We start from the raw sequence: 23721 nt of genomic DNA on the forward strand, positions 1-23721 counted from the left end.
ACCAGGGGCATAAAAGCCCCCGACAACGTAGCTCCTAGGATCATCAGGACATGCAAACTCCTCCACCACGATAAGGTTGTAGCACAGGGAGGAGTTTCTGCATGTAAAACTGTAATTGTAAAACTATAAAAACGTGTTTTGTGTATAACATTTTTGGCTTCATGTACTGGATTAATTGGATTTACATTATTTCTAATAGAAAAGACTGATTTGGTTAACGTCAGCTTCAATTAAAGTCAGACCTTCTTGTACAAATTTATGACGCTACTGTATACAAACGAGGACAGCTGCCTCTTTGCATCCACTTTTAAATTAAAGCTATTTTCATCTAAAATGTGCCATCAATTAGATACAAATCTTAAAAACATGCTCATGAAAAATGAAAATGTGTGCCTTCATATCTGATCACTGTTTGTTTGTTTTTTCACTGTCATGCAAAGATCTTTCTTTTATTCATTATACCACTGCTGTGTCCTGCAAATATTATACTTTTTCCCGTATTTCCACCCACAGTACCATGAAATACCTCATTTTTGTCCACATCGTCTTCTTACTTACTACTTACTCCTCTGTTATCAACTGCGCTGGCATAATACCTGCGAGCGATGTGAAGCCCAGTCACAATCACATTGTTTTCCATTGCCTTTGGTAGCGTACTGAAATACAAATATTCTGGCAGCTGGGTCATTCTGTAGTAAGGATGCACTCAAACCGGTGAGCTCGCAGACTCCTCTAGACTTTGGCTGTCTCTCTGCTGGAGGACAGAAGAAGCACTGCAAAGACCAACTGAAAACTGCATTAAAGAAATACAAAATCAGACCCGAGACCCTAGAGGATGTTGCTGCTGACCGTAACACCTGGGGTCAGGAGTGCCGGGATGGAACCAATTTCATGGAGGAGGCAGAGGACAGCCAGGAGACAGAAGAGAGTACTCAGGAGGAATGCTCCTGCTACTACTTGTTTGTGGTCGGACCTGCGGATCCAGGATAGGACTGTACAGCCACGTTAGCAGACTCGCCTTTGGAAGTACGGTAGACGTCATCATCTAACTTCAATAGACAACCACAAGCAGGCAAAGCAAGTGTGACGGAGACAAGGTGACGTCATATTGAGGCCTCATCAGCGATCTTGGACTGACCTTTGACCTTCTGCTACTGAAGCACTTTAACACAGTGATTGTTTATTAGCACACACACACGACCTGTAAGTTGATTCATGCTGATGGAGCTTCAGCAGGGTGATCAATAATCTGCTGACACACACACAAGCTGAGGATCGTGGGAAACAGCCGACCATATTGATCAGAATGTGTGTGTGTGAGAGAGGAAGCCAAAGCATTGAAAGTGGAACAACCTTGACATGCACACACAGAATATGTGAGAGGAGGCTAATTGTGTTCATGGACTTCATGGTTGTATCAGCAGGTAGCTTTAGGAGCTAAGAACGCATAACCGGTTATAACATGTTATTACAGTATTAGTATTACTGTGTGTGTGCGTGTGTGTGTACGTGTGAGGGGAGGGCTGAGAAGGTGGTTTTGTTACAGGAAGCAGCAGCGGGGACGTCTGAATTATTGATGAACTTAATGGTGGACTTTCTCATTGAAAGACACCTTGACCATCAGGTTGGAATAAGGATGGAATAAGACAGTTCCTGTTCCTGTCACATGTTTGAGACACTGAAACAGAAGCCCACACAAAACAAACAAACATTTTTTCATCTAACAGTCCCACCCAGTCCGCCATCCACAGGTCAGCCGTAATGACGCTACACACGTACGTCCGAACACACACAAAATAAAAGAATAAATATTAACCGGGTCGTAGGGACTGTGTGTTTCAACGTTTTGTAGTCCAGCTTCACGTGACCACCATGTCACTGACAAGCTTTTCCCTTCACCGTCGTGAACGCACGCACACACACAGGCACACGTGCGCTCATCTTTCAGCTTTTACTTTGAAGGTCGTATAGTTGGCTTTTCTTGTGTCAGACGGGAGCTTGACGCCTCTCAGCCGCTAGTGGGCGCCAGGCAGAGCTCCTCCAGAGGTCAGGCTGCTCGGTGGCGCGACGATGGCAGCGCAACATGGCCGCTAAAGGCATCGACGACCGTACCTGCGGCACCGTGACCGGCTCCTTCGGACCCACGATGAGAGCCGGGCCGGCCACGGTGACCGTGTCCGCGGTGAGCCTGGCGCTGAGCGCGCTCTCGCTGCTGCTGCTCGTGACCGCCATCGGTACCGACCACTGGTACGAGACAGACACCCGCCGCCACAAGGACAACTGTGACCGGCACGGTTCTGACTCCAACGACCAGAAGAACCGCGAGATGCCCATCTACCACTTGCCCCTGGTGGACACGAGCACGCGCGATGTGGCTCTCATGAAGCCCGTGCACGTGGGCAGCAGAGAGGAGGAGCTCCTGGAAAACTGGCGCGCCATCCTGGGAATGGGCATCCTGGAGACCGAGTGTGGCAGGCCGCTCTTTTCCACACATTCTGGCCTATGGAGGAAGTGCTACTTTCGCGGTGTCGATGCCGACATCGACAAGCTCATCGACCGAGGTCCGCTTTCTTACCGGTGTCACTCTGCTTTCACACTGCTGTCAAATGTTACCACCGTGGTTTAGTGTGGTTCTGTTTTGCTGCTTGTGGTCACACTGTGTGTATATGTGTGTAGGTATCGCAGAGCGCTGCACAGCGGTCAAGTATCATTTCTCTCAGCCAATCCGGCTGAGGAACATCCCTTTGAACCTGACCAGAACCATCCAACAGGACGAGTGGCACCTGCTGCGTGAGTCTCACTCACACTCTGACACTCATACACACATGCACACACAAACACACACACACGCAGTGTTTGTGACCTCCACAGTGTTCATGTAGTAGCTGGCTGCTTGTCAGGGGTTGCCATGGAAACACGCCATGACACTTTTCTGCAGAGTGGAGGCGGTTGCCATGGTAACACTGCATTTGCTCATATGTGACCATCAGACCTACGGCGCATTACGGCAGGCTTCCTAGGCATGGCTGCGGCGGTCCTCCTGTGTGGAAGCATTGTGACATCAGTGGGCTTCTTCTGGGAGGGCAGTCTGACACAGCACGTGTCTGGACTTCTCTTCCTCATGGCAGGTATGTGTGTGTGTGTGCGCCCACTGCTGGTGGCAGATGAGAAGTACAACAACATGCTGCCTTGTCCTCACATCGTTCCTTTCTGTGGCCGTTTGGCGCTTCTAATTTGTCCGCAGGGATCTTCTGCACCATCTCTCTGTGCACCTACGCCGCTAGCGTGACCTACGACCTTTCCAGGAACCCTCCCTTCATCTACGGGCTTCCAGATGACGTGGATCACGGTTATGGCTGGTCCATCCGCTGTGCCTGGGCCAGTCTGGGTCTCAGCGTGGCATCCGGTTTCCTTGGCGCCACCTTCCCCTTTCTGAGCCGCTCGGGACACCTGCGCTCCAAAGCAGTGCGTGCGTCGTCTGTCTGATCCGGTATCTTGACGGAGTTCTCCTGCGTGGTCTGCCGGCCGGCCCACTGTTGACATGAAGTGTTTCTCTGGAGGCCCAACAGCGCCCTCTGCAGAGTGTGGTGCACTAATACCAATACGTGAAATAGTTAAGAAGCTTTTCTTTTGTTTGCACGGTTGTCATGGTAACGTCAAGTCCTGCTACTGAACCATACAGAACTAGCCATTCGCCTGATGGGAGTACCGCAGTGTTATTGCGCCTTCGCCTTCTTATAAGTGTGTGAGTGTGTGTGTGTGTGTGTGTGTGTGTGTGTGCTCAGAGACAACACAGAAACAATTATAAATATGAAGACAAAACTGTAAATATTGTTTGATCACATACGGGGACGTGGCACATTCGAAGTGGGTGTCATCAGGAAGTGTGAACTTATCTGTTCTTGATCTTATTTGATGCTCAAATAGTGTGCATGACATGCATACAAGCAGTTACCATGACAATGCAGCACCTTTAATCTGTCTTACACCATCATGCCTCTTAAAGAGACAGTATGCCATTAAGTCAAAATGTTGACGAAGTGGATTCCTGTTCAGGTTAAGAGTGAGCTACAGGTGGGTCACAGCTATTATTGTTACTAGTATTGGTATTTACTCCTGGTACAACCCCCCGCCCTCACCCACGGAAGCCCTCTTGTCCTGAAGCCACTGCGCCCTCTATTGAATGAAGCATCTGATGTAAATAAACGATGAAGAAACTTGGACAAAACAAACTGATTGTATTTCTCTGCTTATTTCAGACAAGTTATTGTCATTCATTATTGTAAATAATAATGGCTATAAATGTTTATTTTAAATTGATGATCAACACTGACTGGTTCTCAGGCCTGACTGAGCACAGTGGTCAGTTCCTTTATTGCACCAGTAATCAATAAATGGTTTTATGTTCGGATGAGAATGCATAATGTGATTTATTCACGTCGATGGAAAGGTGGCAGTATCGCGCTTGACCACCGGGGGCAGCTTGTTTACGTTCTGGCAGCACCGCCCATGCGCGTCTAGACGTCATAGCGCATGCGCAGCAGCTCCACCGTTGACTAGCTCGCACCGGAGTCACAACAACAGACAACCAACAGCGGTCTCCGGGCGTGCGAGTGGAGAGTGTCACCTGGTAGCACGTCGGGAGCTGGCTGCCTGTACAGAGCGTCCGGGGGACAGAGCCGCAGGAGCGGACATTCCGAGGCCAGGTATTGGGGCTGCAGGTTGTACGTGCCGCCCCCCGGGAAGTCACCGTGTTCGCTTCAGACTGGACCCGCCGAGTCACGTAAACCGGTAACATTCACGTCACTGAGCAGCTACTGATGGACCGACCGCTGGTTGCTAAAGACCCCTAACCTTATCCGGACGGACTACAAGCTAACAGGCTAACACATCCAGCAGCAAGTTGGTAGCATGGAGCGGCTAGCGGTCAGCATGCTATCCTCCCGGTGAATACAAACAGCCTCCATTAGCCGCTAGCTGCTAGCTAGTGAGCTAACTGCTAGCTGTGTCACATCTGGCGTGGAGGATGGTGGCGCTGACAGCGGCTGAGCCCGCTAGATGTTCTGAGGCTCTCCCTTTCGCCTGCCCTGCTGGACCTTCTCAGCCGCACGCAGCTTTAATGTAAACCGGCCAAGTGCTGCGCGTCGGTCCCGCTGCAGCAGCCATGCAGGCGGCCCAGCTGCAGTACGACTTCTTCAGCGAGGACAACGCTCCTAAATGGAGAGGCCTGCTCGTACCCTCACTGGACAAGGTAACGCACATGCACGCGCTCCGTCCACTTGTCAGCCACTCCCGGTTTTGTGGTTCTGATCCAGAAGCGCCTCAGGTGAAAGGTGGGACGTCCTGGACACCTTGATTTGTGCTGAGTGACGTCACACCACCATGCTGAAACGTCACAACTTGACAGGAAGCGGAGAGTGCTTACAGCTGGAACACTCTATAAACAGCTTCTTGTCATTGATGACTCATCAGTTTAATGGCAATTTATCACTTGTGTGTGTGTGTTTGTGTGTCAGGTACTGAAGCAGGTGCATCCTAACCTGGTATCCCAGCAGGAGGCGCTGCAGTACATCGAACAGCTGATACTGCTGCTGCTCAGCATGTTGTGTCAGGCTCAACCTCGAAGTGTGCAGGATGTGGAGGTGAGACGCACGCACACAAACACACACTGAGCAGCTCAGATGACTCCATGTCGTCCAATCAGGAGCGGGTCCAGAAGAGTTTCCCGCACCCGATCGACAAGTGGGCCATTGCTGATGCTCAGGCCGCCATTGAAAAGAGGAAGAGGAGGAACCCACTGGCTCTGCCTGTCGACAAGATCCACCCTCTGCTCAAGGTGTGACCTACGACCATGCACCGTCAGCGCCTTCAGCACGCACTGGCACCTCATTGGCTGGCTGTGATTTGTAGGAGGTGCTGGGCTACAAGATCGATCACCAGGTGTCAGTCTACATGGTGGCCGTGCTGGAGTACATCTCAGCTGACATCCTCAAGCTGGCTGGGAACTACGTCAGGAACATTCGACACTATGAGATCTCACAGCAGGACATCACTGTGGCCATGTGCGCCGACAAGGTACGCACACACATGCGCAGTGCTCACACACATGCTTGCTGAAACCTTGTGCATCTCTCCCGGGCGTGTCCAGGTGTTGATGGACATGTTCCACCAGGACGAGGAGGACATCAGCGGCTTCCCGCTGACGGACGAGGAGCCGTCAGCCAACGAGGAGCAGAGCTACTACGAGCTGGTGAGAAACTTCATGGCCGACGGACGGCACTTCCTGAGGCAGCTCGACCTCCTTATCAAGGTCTTCAGGGAGCGCTTCAATGCCAACGCCATGCTCTTCTCGCAGCATGTAAGTAGCTTCCGCCACACGCCATCAGTGAATCCTCAATGGTCTTTGCTGTCTTCATCACTGGCTTTCCCCTCAGGATGTGGACAGCATCTTCAGCCGCGTGCTCGACGTGCATGAGGTGACGGTCAAGATGCTTGGCCTCATCGAGGACACGGTGGAGATGACGGACGATGGCAGTCCTCACCCGCTGGTGGGCAGCTGCTTTGAGGACCTGGCCGAGGTCTGTCACCTTCTTTCATTCATGATCCTCACTGGACACAACCTAACAAACTACTTCTTTACATCATCAAACAACATGACAACCACATGTACCAAACTCTCCGGGATTTCGCGCCAGTTCACGCATATTATGCGCGGCCCTGCTACTTATTCCAATCCCTGCAACTGGCCTGCACATTTTGGCTAGTCATCGTCATTTTGGCCAATCGAATTTGTCCCTGAGCAGCGCTCAAAAGCGTACCTCAACTGTCTAACCAATCAAATGTGTCCCTACCACGGCCTGCATCTCCCACTCATGTCCTCACTTCCTTGTTGACATTTCCTTGTTTTCAGCGGTTTCCCAATGTTCTCAAGAAAAACGGGGGTAAACTACGTGTAATGTGGTGATGCATAAATGAAAGTTTACCATCGACAAGCACTTTTCAAGCCTAAAACTTACAAGGAGATTGTATGCAATCTGTGGACAACAGAGGAGGCGCCAGACAATAAGGGGGTATTCTGCAAAGCGAGTTTAGTGGTTAGCGGGCTGTGTTGAGTGTGAAGTTGTTTAGCGAAGGTAGCTCTCTTTTAAAGCAGCTCTGTCACCATGGTAACTTAGGCTAAACTGTTTCACTGTTTAACTAATTCGGAGGTGGTGTCGACATTTATTGAGAACCTACGGGGCCCGCTAGGGGACATGGAAGGGGGGAAAAAAAAAGAATTCCCTGATTGATATTATACTGTACATCTATAAGCAAGATAGATTTTCAGCCGAGGGAATACGCTAGATATGCTAAAATGCAATATGAAATAATAATAATAATTAGGCCAAGGTTAGGTGGATAATGTTAATACAGTTTGTCAAAGTTGTGCAATTGTGAGCGTTGATAAATGAAAAGACTAATAGTTAGTGTAATAATCAGTGTTAACTTGCGCATTCACATGCTGCATGCTGCATGCTGGCATGCCAGCGGTCCTCCCTCGTTCTATTGGCGGCAACAGTGTTGCTTTTAGCAGTCATAATTTTTTGGGAACTCCTCATAACGCTCCATAATAATTACTTGCTCATCTTGTGTAAAATACACTGGCTGGGATCGCTTCACTTTTCAGCAGAAGTACAATAATATGATGTCAGACGCCCCTTTTTATGTGAACTCGCACTTAGCATAAAGCTGAAATCCACACTTGACAAAGTAAGTTGATAACCACCGTTGTGGGAGCAATTAAGTGTGATTGCGGATTTTAGGTTCTGTTGAGCTGCATCTTGAACACAAAGCCTGGGTTGGTTGAGCCATCTTCACAGAATGGGACCTTTGGTGGTGTTTGTTTTGCAAACTATGCACGAGGGGTGTCAAGAGATCTTGCGAGGTTAAAACGTGACTAGATTTCTTGTTCAGAAAAAAAAACTGTCTCACGATAATAAATAAATTCAGTATCACCTGATAAATGAAAATGAACTCCGTTAATTTTGCCGACCTCAATATACGGCCATGTGCATTCGTGTCTGTTTTCCTCTTCTCTCTTACCCCTTATCTTAGCCCTTACGCCTAGGCTTTGCGCATTTACAAGAATCAAGCGGTGTCCCAATTCTCCTTAAATGAAGGGGTAAGGAGTGTACAGCCCTAGAAACCAAGTATGTTCAGGGACCACACTTGAAACAGGGGGAGGAAGTGTTTCCTCAGATGCAGCACTCCCACTGATAAGACGGCAGAGCGGAGACCGAAAACAGCATATAAATGTAAGTAATTAAGCATTATTATTGATTTTCATAGTAATGTGACTCATGTTTTATTAAGTATTCAATCATTAGCTACTCCATGTAAATATTTGCCATGTTTTGAATTGTTGGTTGTCACCGAGATCTAACTTTCCTGAAATCGACTGCATTTCATAAATGATTAGACCATGATTAGATAGCGACCACATTTGCCTGTTAATTGTAAGATGTATTTTAAAATTGCTTGCTAGCTAGCTCACATGGTTATGATAGAAGCTACATTACTAAGTCTACTGTGACGTTCACGTTTTTTTTTTATTGCCTTTCTAATCACTCATGTAAAGCAGCACATCGTATAGCCACCCTAGTCCACCAAAATTCTCATGGTGAGATATCTTTATTGTATTTAGCATACAGTATGGAGTAAAAGATGTAAACGACGTATGTGGACAGCACATCAGATTATCAAAGCTTATTCAACTTTTGGACCCTTTACGTCCCATCTATTTTTCTTTACCATCACTCTTGATTTGTTTTCAGCACACTATTATTATTGTATTTACAATGAGTTAATAGTTGTACCCCATCAATCATGCATATGTGTCATTCCTGCAGAAGATGCTGAGCCAACTGAAGTCAGCCCTCTACTCCACCACACGGCACTACAGGAACATTCAAAAGCTGCAATCCCAGTATGGAAAACAGTGATGTTGATAGGTTTTCAATGTAGTGGGTCCCCAGAAAATTCAATGGGTCCCCCATGAAAAAAATGTATTTCTTAAAAAAAAAAATCTTAAATTGTAGTGTTAAACTCATTTGATAGTTGTATGGTATGATATGGTTATAATTAAAGGATACGGTAAAAAAAATAACACGGTGGTAACAAATTTATTTAATTAATTACATTAAATGTTTTAGTGTAATTAATGAATGCGCATCAGAGCAAGCACGTCTCTCTGTTATGACGGAAGCACACAGTCACACAGAGTCTTCTGCTCTTTTATAACTTCAATCTGACCTGAACACATCAACAGGAGTACAATTCCAACACCATATACTCCAACACCATGTACAAGAACGCGAGATGCATTCAGGGACACTCTGAACATCACAAAAACAGCCTTATAATGTGTGTGGAAATAAACAGGAATATAAAGAAAAACACAAAGTGGATATTCTTATCACCCACTTCGTAACTCTTAATTCGGATGTACAATTTGCTACATTTAAGTATGCTGGAACATACACTGAAAACATGTAAATTAAACATGTTAATGAAATTATGTCATATCTTTGAAGGCAACCCCTCATTGCTCATAATAAAACGGTTTAAAGTGCGATTCAAATGTTCTGCTACTCTTAACGAGACTAGTGTTAGACAAATAGATTTTTAGACTTGTGTGGTATCTTAGCTTGATTGACATATTCAGTTCATTTGGAGCTGTTAATACATACAAATATATATATATATATATATATATATATATAATCCTGTCATTTATCTTTCTGTTAATTAAATACAGTAAAAATGGGCATATTTCAGACATAGTTGCTAATGGTGATTAATCATGATTAATTAATTCAAAAACGGATTAATCTCAAATGTTTTAATCATTTTTCAGCCCTATTTCAAAATGTATCTGAAATAAAAAAAATATAATTCAAAATCTGAAAAGGTTACAGATACAGTGCAGGACAGAGGCAATGTTGTGGTACTATCGATAGGCTGATTAGTTGTATGGGAAGCAGAAAATACAGATGCAGTAATCTGTTAACAAAAAGCAATAGCTTTTATCTTTTTCTTCTACGGCATTTTTGCCTTCTCCTTTTCCTGCTTACTCGAGAAAAACAGGATCTTGTTTGAAAGCGGCATGTATGCGCAGACGTCGCCTGAGCGTAACAAAATGGCGACTGCCGTTCAAAGTATTTTTCATCACCGCTGTCACTACTCGAACCATACCGGAAACAGGATCCGTTCTGTGCATGTGCAAAACGCGTCTACATTCGGTCGGCAGCTTGTCGACCTATTTTTCCGCAATAATGCGTGACAACCCGATTTGTACCACGCATGTGCAAATTACGTCATCAATCGACCTATTTTACAGCAGTTATTTGGCATTTTTTTTAGACAAATATAATGATGACAAACATAGCACATAAGAGTTTTAAGAGCTGAGCCATTTCCATGGTTTTCTTGATAATAACCAAAATCACTTAAGTTGTTACATCAATAACCATGGCATTATACTGACAAGAAGGTAAACTCTCCTGCTGACAACAAGCATTCTTTTGCTTGTTACTGTGATTTTTTTAACATGAGTTGTTATTCGCAATGTATCATTTTACATGGGGATAGTGAGGCGCGTCCCTGGGATACACGGATAGTGCGTTTACTGCATCCTTCCATATTTCATTGCGTCAGTTACACAGGGCACGTACTTATCAACATCACTGGGAAAAGTAAAATGCAACAAAATGCCATTCTGGACTGCCTTACAAATTAATGAGAGAGAACATCCACGACAGGACGAGACCAAGGACAAAACAAGGAGGTTTTTAAAACTTAAAATAATAGTTGATAAAGTTTATATACTTGTTGATGTTTATCAAGTTTGTTATTGTTATTTCTATTTCATTCAAATGTTGTTATAGTGCTGTTTGTAAGCTGCTATTTATTAGTTGTTTGTTGTTTTGCAATAAATGAATTAAGTGGCGTCCAATTTCTTAGTAGCGTCTTCCCTTTGGCCCTTGGTTTTAAGCAGTAGGGGTAAGACAAAGGGGAAGGGCTAAGGGGTGTCATTTGGATTCAGCCTAAACAATGGCTTGAACAATGTGAGCCCTCTTTTCAGTCATACAGTCTCTTTGTCTCTGTGAGGGGACATAGCAATTAGGAGGGACAAAGATGCTTGGAAAGCCAAATGCCACAGCCCTTGTGTGGGAATGTTTCGTCTTCAAACTAAATGAGCAAGGAGAGCCCATCAACACGAATTTGTGTGGAAGTGGTGGTAACAAAAAGGCAACGCAACGAACTTCCACATCAAAAACATAACGACGGACCGATTTTTGTGAATTGGTCACTGTCGTATTGTGTTTGGAGGGGTCCAGCCAGACAGCAAGGCATATCCCGCAGCGCAAGCCTTCATTAACGAGACAAACACAGCTCTCCCAGTCCGCTTGGCAACACTCTGGCAATATGGGCAACACATCCTGTAGCTAGTAAAGTCAGGCCTTCAAAATAAAAGTACACCAGTAAAATAACACTGTTGCACCACAGTCACATGTGTAAGTGTCAGCAGATGGAACATGTAGCAGGCCCCAAACACAAGGCCTGTAAACAGATTATGTGTGGTCTTCTAAAGGACATAAATGATCAGGCCTACAACAGGTTTTCCTCTCTTGCTTCTCTCTAACTGACCCCGTGAACAGTCTGCATTACGGACTAACTCACTTAGATCAGAATGACCCCTGGTGGTCAAATGGAGATACAACATTAAATAAAATATAAAGATGCTCGATATTGGCTTTTTACATCGACATCGACATCCAGCACTTCATTACTGATATCAATATCAACTGATACCGATATTGGCAGCAGCTTTTCCCTCAAACTAATTTCAGGTGACATCTTGTGTAATTAATGAACACATGATACCTCTTTAACTATGATGCCACTGGATGCATTTTACAGCTTGTGCAAAGTAAGACAAATACTGCAATATGCAGTACAAGTTATAGAAAAAGTAGCAAGGCAAGTATATTTATACAGCACAGTTCGTACACAAAGTAATTTAAAGTGCTTTACAGAAAAGAAGGGTACAATCACTTCATAAAAGTGACATATTTTTTTGAAATAATTTGCCTCAACAACATTAACTGAAAAATCATGACCAATTAAAGGAAGACGACTTACTTCCCCCTTGCATAGCCAGTGCTTTCATTGCGAATTAATCTACGTATTGTTCTGAGACCTTTATTTTGTTAGATTCCATGTAACATGCAGCATTTTTATTGTGAAGGCCAGAAGTGTGTTTTGTCTTTGGGCTCTTGACAAAGTTGACACCTGTGTGGTGTGACAGTGAGATGACGCTGCATGTTAATAAGAAGTGCCTCCTGAGCTTTATGGCTGCCGTCCTTTCGTCGTGCTGAGCTTGCACGTCTTCAGTGGACATCTTACAGTATTAAGACCCTCAGTTACACATCAGCAACATTACCACTGATACAAATTCCCTCACAGGCTTCATAAAGTCCTTCAATGTTAGCTTAATTGGAGATGCTTAATGGTCCATAGGTGTGAATGTGCCCACAAAAAGTCAGCTGGGATAGGCTCCAGTCCGCCCCCCCCTTTGTCCTTTGTCATAGGCCAGTGATTTTATCTGATGGGCTGATTGTGTTTGACCTGTGACCTTGTTGACAGGAGTTGGCCTTTGACCCTTACGAGACGTACGCTCAGGACATCCTGCGCTCCGGCTTCCACGAACACTTCCTGAGTCAGGTCACCAAGCCGGGAGCTGCCTTCCACCTTCAGGTGAGCCCCACCTACTGACCTCTGAGATCTCGACTGTGCATGCATGTACATGATGAAGATGATGATGAAGACAATGTTTCATTTTGTCCACAGTCCATCTGTCAAGGCTTCAAGGAGGCTGTCCAATACGTCTTACCTCGACTGCTACTCACACCCGTTTATTACTGTCTGCACCTCTTTGACATCATCAAGGTAACACACCTGTGGCATATACAAAGGCATTTAATAAATAAAAGTCAATATTCCACCACAAATGTGTTGCCATGTGTCCATGTGCATCTCCATAGCAACTGGAGGAGAAAAGCGAGGATGAGGAGGATAAGGAGTGTCTGAAGCAGGCCATCACCGCTCTGCTCAACCTGCAGAGCAGCATGGAGAGGATCTGCTCCCGCAGTCTGGCCAAGAGGAGGCTCAGGTCCGTATGGAAAGTTCAGTAGAACTAACAAAGAGGCGAACACATTGTTGGACTCCGCCCATCCTCTCTGCTGGTGGACCAAAATAGAGCGGCCGCTCTGAGGTCGCAGGTCGTGTGGGTGGGTGGGGATGAGGAGGAAGTGGCGTCAGGAGTTAGGGAGGTGCTGCTCATTGTTCTGTTAGCCAGAAAGAAAAGAAGTACGAGCGGAGTGCCTGTGGTCAAACTCAACATCGCGCGTCGTGTGGCCGCCGTGAGATGTGACGGTGATTGACAGCAGGATGTGAAGACGTAAGTGAGCTTGTCTGGGTTTGCACACGCGCGTGGTTCTTGTGACACAGCTTGTTCATACCTCAGGGGTTTATGTGCTAAAGTGATTAGCGGCTTCGGCTGGCCTCAGCTCAAACCATCGCACCGCAACGTTCCTCCCCCACCCCCTTCTTTTTTTTTAACACAGCTAAATGTACATGATTACGTCACCAAGCAGCAGGTGAATGTGGACATTGATGATGTCATTGTCCGTGCTCAGTGTCCCGCTATGACCTTGCAATCACGTCGTCCAATCAGAGTTCTCTTTGGTCACATGACAAACGTGACCCCATGGAGATTTATGTTGTTTGTCACCAGGAAGAAACAATGTCCAAGTTCTGTGATATCAAGATAGAATGAAAGAACATGGCAGTATATCATATAGGGGTGTCCCAATACAACTTTTCACTTTCGATATGATACCGATACTGAAGCCTTGCTTATCGGCCAATACTGATATTGATCCTGTATCAGCACACGTCATGCATAGTTTTAGTACTTGTTTTGTAGTGCGGAATGGTAGGAAAGGCCTGATGAAGTGATATTAGTCAACCAGAGAACAATAGGCAGTAACAGTATGTACGAGAGAAACTGACCCATTTACTTTTTTATGCGTCTGGGGTATAGTTTTATCCACAATGTAGTGACGCTCAAGGTTCTCAATTAAGCATTTAAACCCGACATTACTCACCACTGTCAAGGGCTTTTCTGTTATAGCCAATTACTTTTTGGTGTCCTGTGGGAATTTCTCACGCTTTGCAAATGTTTCGGACAACCTTGCTTGGTTGATGGAGCCGTGGTCTTGCAAAAATCCTTGTGCTGTTTTGTGCGACGATGCTTCAAATGCATGATGAGGTTGGTCTTATTAAAGGGGTAGTTAGGATTTTTTGACATGAAGTTGTATGACATCCCCATCAGCAGTGTAGTGCATCAATGGTGACTTATCCTTTTTTGAATAAAGTAAGTATTCATCCTACATATCTTTTATTTCAGCCCGATGTTGGGATCCTTCCCTTTGAATGGGTTGAATTTGAGCTTCACATTTGTCCACTTGCAGTCGCTATGATTGAAATCTGCATATTAATTTGATAACAAATAGAAAGGGAAAGTTCAACAGACATGATAAAGCAGTATCAAAAGTGCAAAAATACATACAAGCAGAGATAAAACCTCATTTTCAGGGGAATCTCCACTCTCATCCTGACACGCACTACATTGACAGGTTTTCACAGTGCGGGGATTGGAACACCAATATAAGTTAAAACTCCAAGATTAAACGCTCTTAATACACAACATGATCATCAAACTTACTTAATTATTCATGTCACTCACACAGAGCAATGAAGAACTTCCTGCCGTGTCTCCTTCCTTCTTTCTGCTATAACGGTGTGCTCTGTGCTTTGAGGCGTTCAAGTGCGCTTGTAATTGTGAGTGTTAGGCGCTAATTGTTTTTAATTTTTATTCACGTACACCCAATGGCAACTGCCGTACCCCTGGGGGTACGCGTGCCCCACTTTGAGAACCTAGGGGTTAGATAGTTCCAAACTATCCCTTTAAAATTCCCGGGTTCCGTGCCACCACGGCAAACTTGTGCATCACAAGTTTTGTACTCAGCTGCAACATTTTTTTCAGACATGAACAAAAACTACTGCCACAGGGCCGACATCGCTCCTACTCTTTGCTAAACACGCTAGCACACACTGTTGTGATCATATGAGCTCTACCTGGGTGGTGGTGGAGCTTGTGGCTAGAATGTTTTCCTCACAACCAGGTGGTTCTGGGTTGGAATCCTGGCTCGTACTCCTCTGTGTGGACTTGTATTTTCCCTGTGCTTGCATGGGTTTACTCGTCCCACACTAATAGGCTATAGGTCTACAGGCTCCATTTCACCTTTGATTATACTGTAGGCAAACGGTTAAAACTGAACGAAGTCAAATATGCCTCCAAGTGGCTTTGATCAGCATAGAGGTGACATAACGCGCTAGCCTCTTTTACAGCTACAGTACATAGTTGCATCACAGCTGAATCAGTCGGTCCTGCATTTGTCACACAGAACACAGTGAAGCGGGATATCACAGGCCACTCGGCTTCCGTTAAGACTTAATTTGATGCATGGTGACATTGGCATCCTGTTCTGTGTCCATCTGTCCTTGCTGTTGACAAATGTCAAATCCTGGCTTAAGAGACAGTGTGTAGCCTGACAGACTGGTTGTCAACATGTGGATCAGGCAAGGATCAGCATGTCCTCTTACTCTGAGTGTGCTATGGTCCTCAGCGAGTCGGCGTGCCGCTTCTACAGCCATCAGATGAAGGGCAAACACTTGGCCATCAAGAAGATGAACGAGATTCAGAAGAACATTGACGGCTGGGAGGGGAAGGACATAGGCCAGTGCTGCAACGAGTTCATCATGGAGGGCACGCTGACCCGTGTGGGCGCCAAACACGAGCGGCACATATTCCTGTTTGATGGCCTGATGATCTGCTGCAAGACCAACCATGGGCCGCCACGTCTGCCTGGCGCCGGATCCGCTGCTGAATATCGTCTAAAGGAAAAGTTCTTTATGCGCAAAGTCCAGATCAACGACAAGGACGACAAGGAGGGCGAGTACCGCCACGCCTTTGAGATCATCCTCAAGGACGGAAACAGTGTGGTGTTTGCTGCCAAGTCAGCCGAGGAGAAGAACGGCTGGATGGCGGCGCTCATCTCACTGCAGTACCGCAGCACACTAGAGCGCATGCTGGACACAGCCGCGCTCCAAGAGGACAAGGACGAGCATGTCAAGCTTCCTGGGCCGGACGTGTATCGCTTTGCTCAGCCTGACTGTGAGGAGAATGTCGTCTTCGAAGACAACGTCCAGTCCAAGTCTGGGATCCCCGTGGTCAAGGCCGGCACCGTCCTGAAACTCATTGAGAGGCTCACCTTCCACATGTACGCAGGTGAGTCGCTTTGCTGCCCACAATACACCTTGGTGGTTAGAGTGCTCTCAGTCGTCATGGTTCTTGCTTTTCTTCTTCAGATCCAAACTTTGTCCGAACATTTCTGACCACCTACAGATCTTTCTGTAAACCACAGGAGCTGCTGGACCTGCTCATCGAGAGGTCAGTCACCTTCTTCCCACGCTTTCCTCGCTCGATACAAAGTTGAGATCACTCTTGTGACGTCAGTTTCTCTCATGTCCAGGTTTGAGATCCCGGAGCCCAGGCCCAACGAGGTGGATCACTTGGAAGGAGGAGAGCAGCCCCTCAGTGCCGAACTCAAACGCTTCCGCAAAGAATTTGTACAGCCGGTCCAGCTCAGGTACTGATGCTGCCCACCGTAGGCCCTCACACTATGCATGTCACGAGTTGGAACTTGTTGGAACTTGTGTGAACACAAACACGTGTTCACGTGTCCTCCTGCAGAGTTCTCAACGTGTGCCGTCACTGGGTGGAACATCACTTCTACGACTTTGAAAGAGACACTCGCCTGCTTCGACGACTGGAGGAGTTCATTGCTTCAGTCAGAGGTGTGTACCTTGTCGTCACCTGTGTGCTGGCCCCTCACCCTGGTGGTCATGTGCAGTCAGAGGACATCATTGTGTGTTGTGTGTTTCAGGTAAGGCGATGAGGAAGTGGGTGGAGTCGATCACAAAGATCATCCAGAGGAAGAAGCAGGTCCAGGTGAGCGGGCCGAGTCATAGCATCACCTTCCAGAACTCTCCTCCCCCCATCGAGTGGCACATATGCAAGCCAGGAAACGTGGATCAGTTTGACCTCATGACCCTTCACCCCATCGAGATCGCCCGGCAGCTCACTCTGCTCGAGTCCGATTTCTACAGGTAATGCTGACCCCCCACCCCGCTCACCGTGAAGCTGTGTGACCTTTTACCTCTGACCCTTAGAGCGGTGCAGCCATCAGAGCTGGTGGGCAGTGTGTGGACCAAAGAGGACAAAGAGATCCACTCTCCAAACCTGCTCAGGATGATCCGACACACCACCAACCTGACCTTGTGGTTTGAAAAGTGAGACTGCCACCAGTGACTTCCTTCCTGTATCTCCTAGCTCCACCTCTTCCCACCTCCTCTTGCCATCTGTGCAGGTGCATTGTGGAGACAGAGAACCTGGAGGAACGTGTGGCGGTCGTGTCCCGGATCATCGAGATCCTTCAGGTCTTCCAGGAACTCAACAACTTCAATGGAGTCCTGGAGGTGGTCAGCGCCATGAACTCCTCCCCCGTCTACAGGCTGGACCACACCTTTGAGGTCCCCAGTGTGCCGCCTGCATCACCTGTGGTGCGAGTATTCACGGCAAAGCAGCTTCTTGGTTACATTTTGTGTTTCTGCATTCCAGCAAATTCCAAGTCGGCAGAGGAAAATTTTGGAGGAGGCCCATGAGCTGAGTGAAGACCACTACAAGAAGTACTTGGCCAAACTACGCTCCATCAACCCCCCCTGTGTCCCCTTCTTTGGTACGACCCCACGTCATTTATCTGTGGAGGGGCGTCAGAGGTCAACTAACAGGTTGTGTGTGACAGGCATCTACCTGACCAACATCCTGAAGACGGAGGAAGGAAACCCCGATTTCCTGCACAGACACGGGAAAGACCTGATCAACTTCAGCAAGAGAAGGAAAGTGGCTGAGATCACAGGAGAAATCCAGCAGTACCAGAACCAGCCGTACTGCCTCAGAGTGGAGAGTGACATCAGGGTCAGTCTTGCTTGCGTCACTTCCTGTTTGCTCTGGCGCCCGCATGTCTAATGAGCCTGTTGTGCATTGTGTGGAACAGAAGTTCTTTGAGAACCTCAATCCGATGGAGGACATGTGCGAGAAGGACTTCACTGACCATCTCTTCAACAACTCTCTCCTCATCGAGCCTCGCAACGCTCGCTCGTTACCGCGCTTTGTGAGTACTTCCTGTTTGGCCTTGCTGACAACCTCAGTCACGACTAGCTGCTGCTCTCTCCCCCCACAGGCCAAGAAGTACACGTGCCCTCTCAAGTCGCCGGGCATTCGTCCCACCTCGGCAAGGCCCAGCACTATGCGTCACCCGACGCCGCTGCAGAACGAGCCCAGGAAGATTAGCTACAGCCGCATCCCGGACAGCGAGGCAGACGGCGGGGCTGTCTCCGCCCCCAACTCCCCATGCACACCGCTGACTCCGCCCCCTGCCTCAGCAGCTTCTAGCTCCACCGACGTAGGCAGTGTGTTCGACTCGCCGCAGGGTCCCAGCAGCCCCTTCCACTCCAGTAAGCCCCGCCTACTGACACAAGTCCGAAGTTACTATGGCGATGCAACAGTGACACATGCATCATCTCTCCACGTCCCTGTTTCAATTCTCCAGAGGATAATGTTAGCTTAGCTCCATCTTTTAGCATAGCTCCTCTTCCTCACATTCTTCTCTCCTCTTCATCTGCAGCTGGCGACGCCATCTTTGGCCTGGTCTCACTGCCTCACGGCCCACGTTAGTATACTCCCCCTCCTCCTGGTTTCCATAGTAACAGTCATCCCCATGGCGACCCTCAGTTTTTGCCGGCAGGGAGCTTGCGCGCGCGCGTGTGTGTGTGTGTGTGTGCGCGCGCGCGCGCACAATTGAGTGTGTGAATCTGTTCAGGTTGCAGGTTGTTCACTGGACTCGACTGTTCTGATGCTGCTTTACTTTCATACATCATTGTGTGTCAGTGTCCACTTCCGTTTTTCTTCAGATTCAATGTCACGTTCCACCCGGTTCTGTTGTGTTCCATCGGGCTCCGTCACAGGGTTTTGTCTATGTTCTTTGGGGTTTTGTTTCTTTGTGCTGACTGTGGTCTGCCCACGCTGCTCTCAGGGTCGTCCTCGGTCTCATCCATGGTGAGTTTCAGTCGTGTTACTGAAGACGTTCCCGTTCCTCCGCCGGTTCCCCCCAGAAGACGACCAGAGTCCGCTCCTGCAGAATCATCTCCGTCCAAGGTTCTGGTGGTTCTGAGGTGTGGCAGGTGTTCAAAGTGCAGTCAGTCAACCTTGTCTTGTGTGTGTTCTCCTCAGATGACATCAAAGTTGGACAGCCCCCCTGCCGTCCCGCCTCGTCAGCCCACCTGTAAGCTCCTCCCCCCTCGCTACTCGTCCCTGTCGTCCTCGTCTCCGCCCAACAGCCCCCCCTTGCTGCCCCCGCGAGAGCCGCTGAACTCCCCCCTGCACCTCCTTCCTCCCCCGCAGGGGCGTCCCCGCTGCGAGCTGCTGAGTCAGGCCTTCTTCCCTTCCACTTCCTCCCTTAGCTCGGCCCCCACCGCATGTTCTTCACCCCCTCCTTCCATCAACCTATCCCCCGCCTCCAGGAAGATGCCCCTCCCGTCTCCGCCCCTCCCTCTCCTTCCGCTGGATGGGCCCCCTGTGCCCCCTCGCCACGGTGTCCCCAAGCTGCCCCCCAAGACCTACAAGAGGGAGTCTCTGAGCCACACCCCCCTGCTGGACAGCCCCCCCGCACTGTGAGGGAGCGGGGCTAGACCAGCTAACACTACAGCCGCTCGGGTTAGGCCTTCCGATGCGGACTGACAAACGTCACGTGCTCTTATTTTGAAACACGGTGGTGTGGAGCCTTCAGGTACCAGAAGCAGCAGAACCAAAGAGGTACTCTGTTAGACTGATGTTGGTTCTGTTGGTGAATGGCCTTCTTTGACACAAGGGAATAAACTTGATCCGTCTCACTGAGGAGGGACTCGCTGGTGCTTGTGCTCCACTTTGCATTCCCACTGGCACAAACATGAACATGATTGTGTTCACACCTGTTTAGAACCCATTTAGAACCGCTTTACCGTGTTTCACCGTGTAGCGCTACATAGTCACATCATCATTGGCTCTTAACGAGGTGCCTTGAAACCAACCAACCCTCTCATTTGTCACTTCAGTCTCTTCAACCTGGACTGTTGCCATAGACTGTTGCCATGTGACAACACTGCAAATATCCCTTTCAAAATAAAAGGTTGTGTTGCCATAAAAACATGAGTGACACTGACAGCTGACATGCTTGTACTGTGGAAAATTTACTTTTATTTTGTAAAGGACAGATGGTGTGGCCGCCTCCTCCGCCTTCAGCAGGTGAGCACATGCTGTAATGCTTCAGTCCTCCTCCAGATGATGTAACAGTTTTTGGATGCGGTCTAAGATGATCTCATTGGAGCTGCTGCAGTCATCACATCCGTAAGGCGAGGTGATTGTCAGTGCCCCCGCCACCTTAAGCTCCTCCCCCTCTTCCTCCACTGGGATGCGGTTCTTCTCCAACCACTGCCGCACTATGGAGCGGCGCCGCAGACGTTCCTGCGGCTCCAGACCGCCGGGCCGCGGAGGCAGGAAGAGAGACTGCAGATGCTCAGCCATGGTCTGGTCCGCTTCCTGTAGAATCTCCACCTGCTGCACCGCATGACCCATCACCACCTGCACGCTGGCCCTGCCCACCGTGTTGAACTTCACCAGGACTAGACTGCGATGGACCAGGCCAGAACCACATAAGACATTGCTTTCAAGATCATAGGACAGGATAGAAGCTTTGGACCGCTGATCAAAGATGAAGAAATTTGACGTTACATCAGCAGAACGTCATTAGATCAAAAGTCAGTGTATATTACTACATGTTATCAACATATAAATCCTTTAATGTAGACTGTTATACAATGTCAAGACATAGATCCCCATATAGAAAGTCAGCATTCACTCACTAGCACACGCTGCTATCGCCATGTACCTGTGACGTCACTTGAACGTTTACCTGGCAGACACCGGGTCCACAGTAAGCAGCCAGCCGTCAAACTCGTCCTCTTTTCCTGCCGTAACCTTTACGTGTTTGTTGACGTAACTTGTCCACTGGAGCGGACCTAAGTAAGACCAGCTGCACTGCATAACGGTACAAACAACACTACATCCGCGTCCGAAGAAGTTGCACAAGCAGCTAATGGTTCGGGTTGAAACACAAACACACATTTAAAGGTTCCTTTCGTCCATAGGCAAACCTTCCAGAAGTTCATTTTGACAACGCCTCTGGTTTAGCGAAGCGTTTAACTTAAAACCCCAGAGGTAATACATTTGTACACTAAACAAATGTCCAAAACAATCATGTCCTTTGTCCTCAGGGCGTCACTTCCGCCAATAGACACGCCATCTTACCAGCTAAGCTGCGCAGGCTGACATACTTGACATACATTTGACGTTTGTTAGTGTTCTTACTTATTGTGCATTAAACTTTAATTATAAGCATTAGTTTCACCTCATATTAACATTCCTATTGCTTTTTTAAAAACCTGTTCAGTGTCAAATAGTTACAATAAAAGGATAAAGGCCAAACATTGGCCATAATAGGTGATGAAATGTTATAACAAATTTTATTTTACTTTGTGTTGTGTATTATTTACAACTCAGTGTTGTTGAACATTCAACATAACACATGTAAATGTCATCATTATTTGTAATGTGAAGGACGTTTTATTCCAAATCATTCTTGAAGTTTGAAAAATTAAAAAAAAAGTCTTGTCTTGCGTTGGGTGGGCACAGGTGAGTCACATGACTAAAAAAGTTTTTGGGTGACCATCAATAAAATGTCAATGTTTGCTGATGTCAGAGCGTGCGGACACACCCCCTACACAGGTCACGCCTCTCCAGATGTACCAACTGCCCCTCCTCCCCCAGCCACTCAAAGCCTCTGGAGGTACCACAAGAACAACATGGCCGACTCTTCATCGTCATCCTCGTTGCGACGTGACCTCACACGCTCAGGTAGGCCTGCTCTTGAAAGGAGGTCAAAGTTCACTCATCACATGATCGACCATCAAGGTGCTAACAACACAGTTCAGTTGATGAAGATCCAAACTAGTTCAGACTGCACAAATGATTGCATTTTATCATGACCTATGCCCTTTCACTTGTGACTGATTTGATTGTTCACCTGTTCTGATCAACTTTCACAGCAAGTTAGCTAATTCACTAGTGTGCGTGTGTGCGTGTATGTGCACTGCCGTGTATCGAGGTCACATTTCATGTTTGGAATGTAGCTTAGCATCAGTAATACCCTTCACATGACCCTGACCTGTGTGTGTGTGTGTGCGTGTGCAGGCTTGCAGCTGATCCAGTGGGAGGATCCCAGGAAGTCGGCTGCAGTGTTGGGCCTGTCGTTGTTGGTATTGGTCTCCTTGGCGATGCTGTCCGCCATCACTGTGGTGTCCTACGTGCTTCTAGCGTGTCTTTGTGTCACCATCACCTTCCGAGTGTACAAGTCCTTCCTGCAGGCCGTCAGCAAATCACAGCAGGGCCACCCCTTCCAGTGAGCCGCTAGAAATATATATAGTATATATACACGAGTAGAAACACGCTGCTTACACATATAAAGAGATTGGTTACAGTAGTAGAAATAGTGTTTAGAGGAAAATTCAAAGTGTGGGTCTGCGTCAGGTCTCTGCTGGACCAGAACATCTCGTTGTCCCCCGACTCAGTGCGGATGGTGGCCGACACGTGCACAATGCACGTGAACCAAGCAGCAGCTCAGGCTAGGAGACTTCTGCTGGTGGAAGACCTAGTGGACTCTCTCAAGGTCAGAACTTAGCATAGCGGATACGCCAATGTGCTATACTCCACTCATCATGTCCTCTGCTCGTATCAGCTGGCAGCCGTGATGTGGCTAATGACGTACGTTGGCGCCATCTTCAACGCAGTCACCGTCCTCATCCTGGGTGAGGCTCCAACCTTTCCTCATGGATTCCTCTCTTTGGCGCTAAACTGATTCCTGATTCTTCCTGTTTACAGTTGACATCATTGCCTTCACCACGCCCCTCATCTACAAGAAGAGGAAGGTAATGACACCACTTTTTTCATGAAGCTGTGACACTTGACAAATGTGTGCGTGCGTGTGGGTGTGTGCGCGTGCGTGCGTTCAGGCACAGATTGACGAACACGTCCACGTGATTCGCTCCAAAATGGACGACACCTTACACAAGTGAGTTTAAAAACGTTTCATTAGCATATCACAGTCCACTATGCTGACACTGTGTTTGTGTGTGTGTGTGTGTGTGTGCGTGCGTGTGCGTGTGCGTGCGTGCAGGCTACTTGACAAGCTTCCAGGTGCTGTCAAGCGCATCAACGTTGAGTGACTTGCGCTATGCTGCCTGATTGGATAAGAAATGAATTCGGCCTGACAACAAAGTGACTGCTGATTATTGATTACTCTACTATAATTGTTGTGAAGTTTCATTGCTGTCAAACAATCG

The 23721-nt window shown here is 47.6% G+C and overlaps 4 protein-coding genes across 9 annotated transcripts; 3 read left to right on the forward strand and 1 right to left on the reverse strand.

The window, feature by feature from the left end:
- Positions 1-2000: 2000 nt before the first annotated feature.
- tmem178a (transmembrane protein 178a) lies at positions 2001-4411 on the forward strand. Its single transcript, XM_054779726.1, has 4 exons — positions 2001-2561; positions 2677-2790; positions 2991-3128; positions 3245-4411. The coding sequence occupies exons 1-4, from the start codon at positions 2084-2086 to the stop codon at positions 3484-3486; spliced, it is 972 nt and encodes a 323-aa protein (XP_054635701.1). The 5' UTR covers positions 2001-2083; the 3' UTR covers positions 3487-4411.
- A 141-nt stretch (positions 4412-4552) lies between these two features.
- On the forward strand, positions 4553-20471 carry LOC129182968 (son of sevenless homolog 1-like). 5 transcript variants are annotated; one of them, XM_054779679.1, is made up of 23 exons: positions 4553-5251; positions 5517-5642; positions 5705-5836; positions 5911-6075; positions 6149-6358; positions 6435-6578; positions 12688-12798; positions 12892-12990; positions 13086-13213; positions 15795-16456; positions 16537-16618; positions 16701-16817; positions 16922-17025; positions 17115-17337; positions 17401-17520; positions 17598-17760; positions 17849-17966; positions 18033-18205; positions 18285-18401; positions 18471-18744; positions 18915-18959; positions 19323-19444; positions 19520-20469. In XM_054779679.1, exons 1-23 carry the CDS (start codon positions 5165-5167, stop codon positions 19961-19963), a joined length of 3966 nt encoding a protein of 1321 aa, XP_054635654.1. In that variant the 5' UTR covers positions 4553-5164; the 3' UTR covers positions 19964-20469. The 5 variants fall into 5 exon arrangements, with proteins under 5 accessions (XP_054635654.1, XP_054635652.1, XP_054635651.1 ...); XM_054779677.1 differs by having other exon boundaries at positions 18285-18744; positions 19520-20471; XM_054779676.1 differs by having other exon boundaries at positions 19323-20470.
- Positions 19943-21585, reverse strand: gemin6 (gem (nuclear organelle) associated protein 6). The gene is made up of 2 exons (XM_054779733.1): positions 21237-21585; positions 19943-20951 (listed from the first exon to the last, which is right to left on the reverse strand). The coding sequence occupies exons 1-2, from the start codon at positions 21446-21448 to the stop codon at positions 20591-20593; spliced, it is 573 nt and encodes a 190-aa protein (XP_054635708.1). The 5' UTR covers positions 21449-21585; the 3' UTR covers positions 19943-20590.
- On the forward strand, positions 20937-23705 carry LOC129182991 (reticulon-3-B-like). 2 transcript variants are annotated; one of them, XM_054779730.1, is made up of 8 exons: positions 20937-21081; positions 22109-22237; positions 22574-22781; positions 22910-23048; positions 23118-23187; positions 23261-23307; positions 23392-23450; positions 23556-23705. In XM_054779730.1, exons 2-8 carry the CDS (start codon positions 22186-22188, stop codon positions 23602-23604), a joined length of 624 nt encoding a protein of 207 aa, XP_054635705.1. In that variant the 5' UTR covers positions 20937-21081; positions 22109-22185; the 3' UTR covers positions 23605-23705. The 2 variants fall into 2 exon arrangements, with proteins under 2 accessions (XP_054635705.1, XP_054635704.1); XM_054779729.1 differs by lacking the exon at positions 20937-21081 and having other exon boundaries at positions 21893-22237.
- The last annotated feature ends 16 nt before the right edge of the window (positions 23706-23721 follow it).

The sequence above is a fragment of the Dunckerocampus dactyliophorus genome, chromosome 6 (genome assembly GCF_027744805.1).
Source record: "Dunckerocampus dactyliophorus isolate RoL2022-P2 chromosome 6, RoL_Ddac_1.1, whole genome shotgun sequence".
Taxonomy (NCBI): domain Eukaryota; kingdom Metazoa; phylum Chordata; class Actinopteri; order Syngnathiformes; family Syngnathidae; genus Dunckerocampus; species Dunckerocampus dactyliophorus.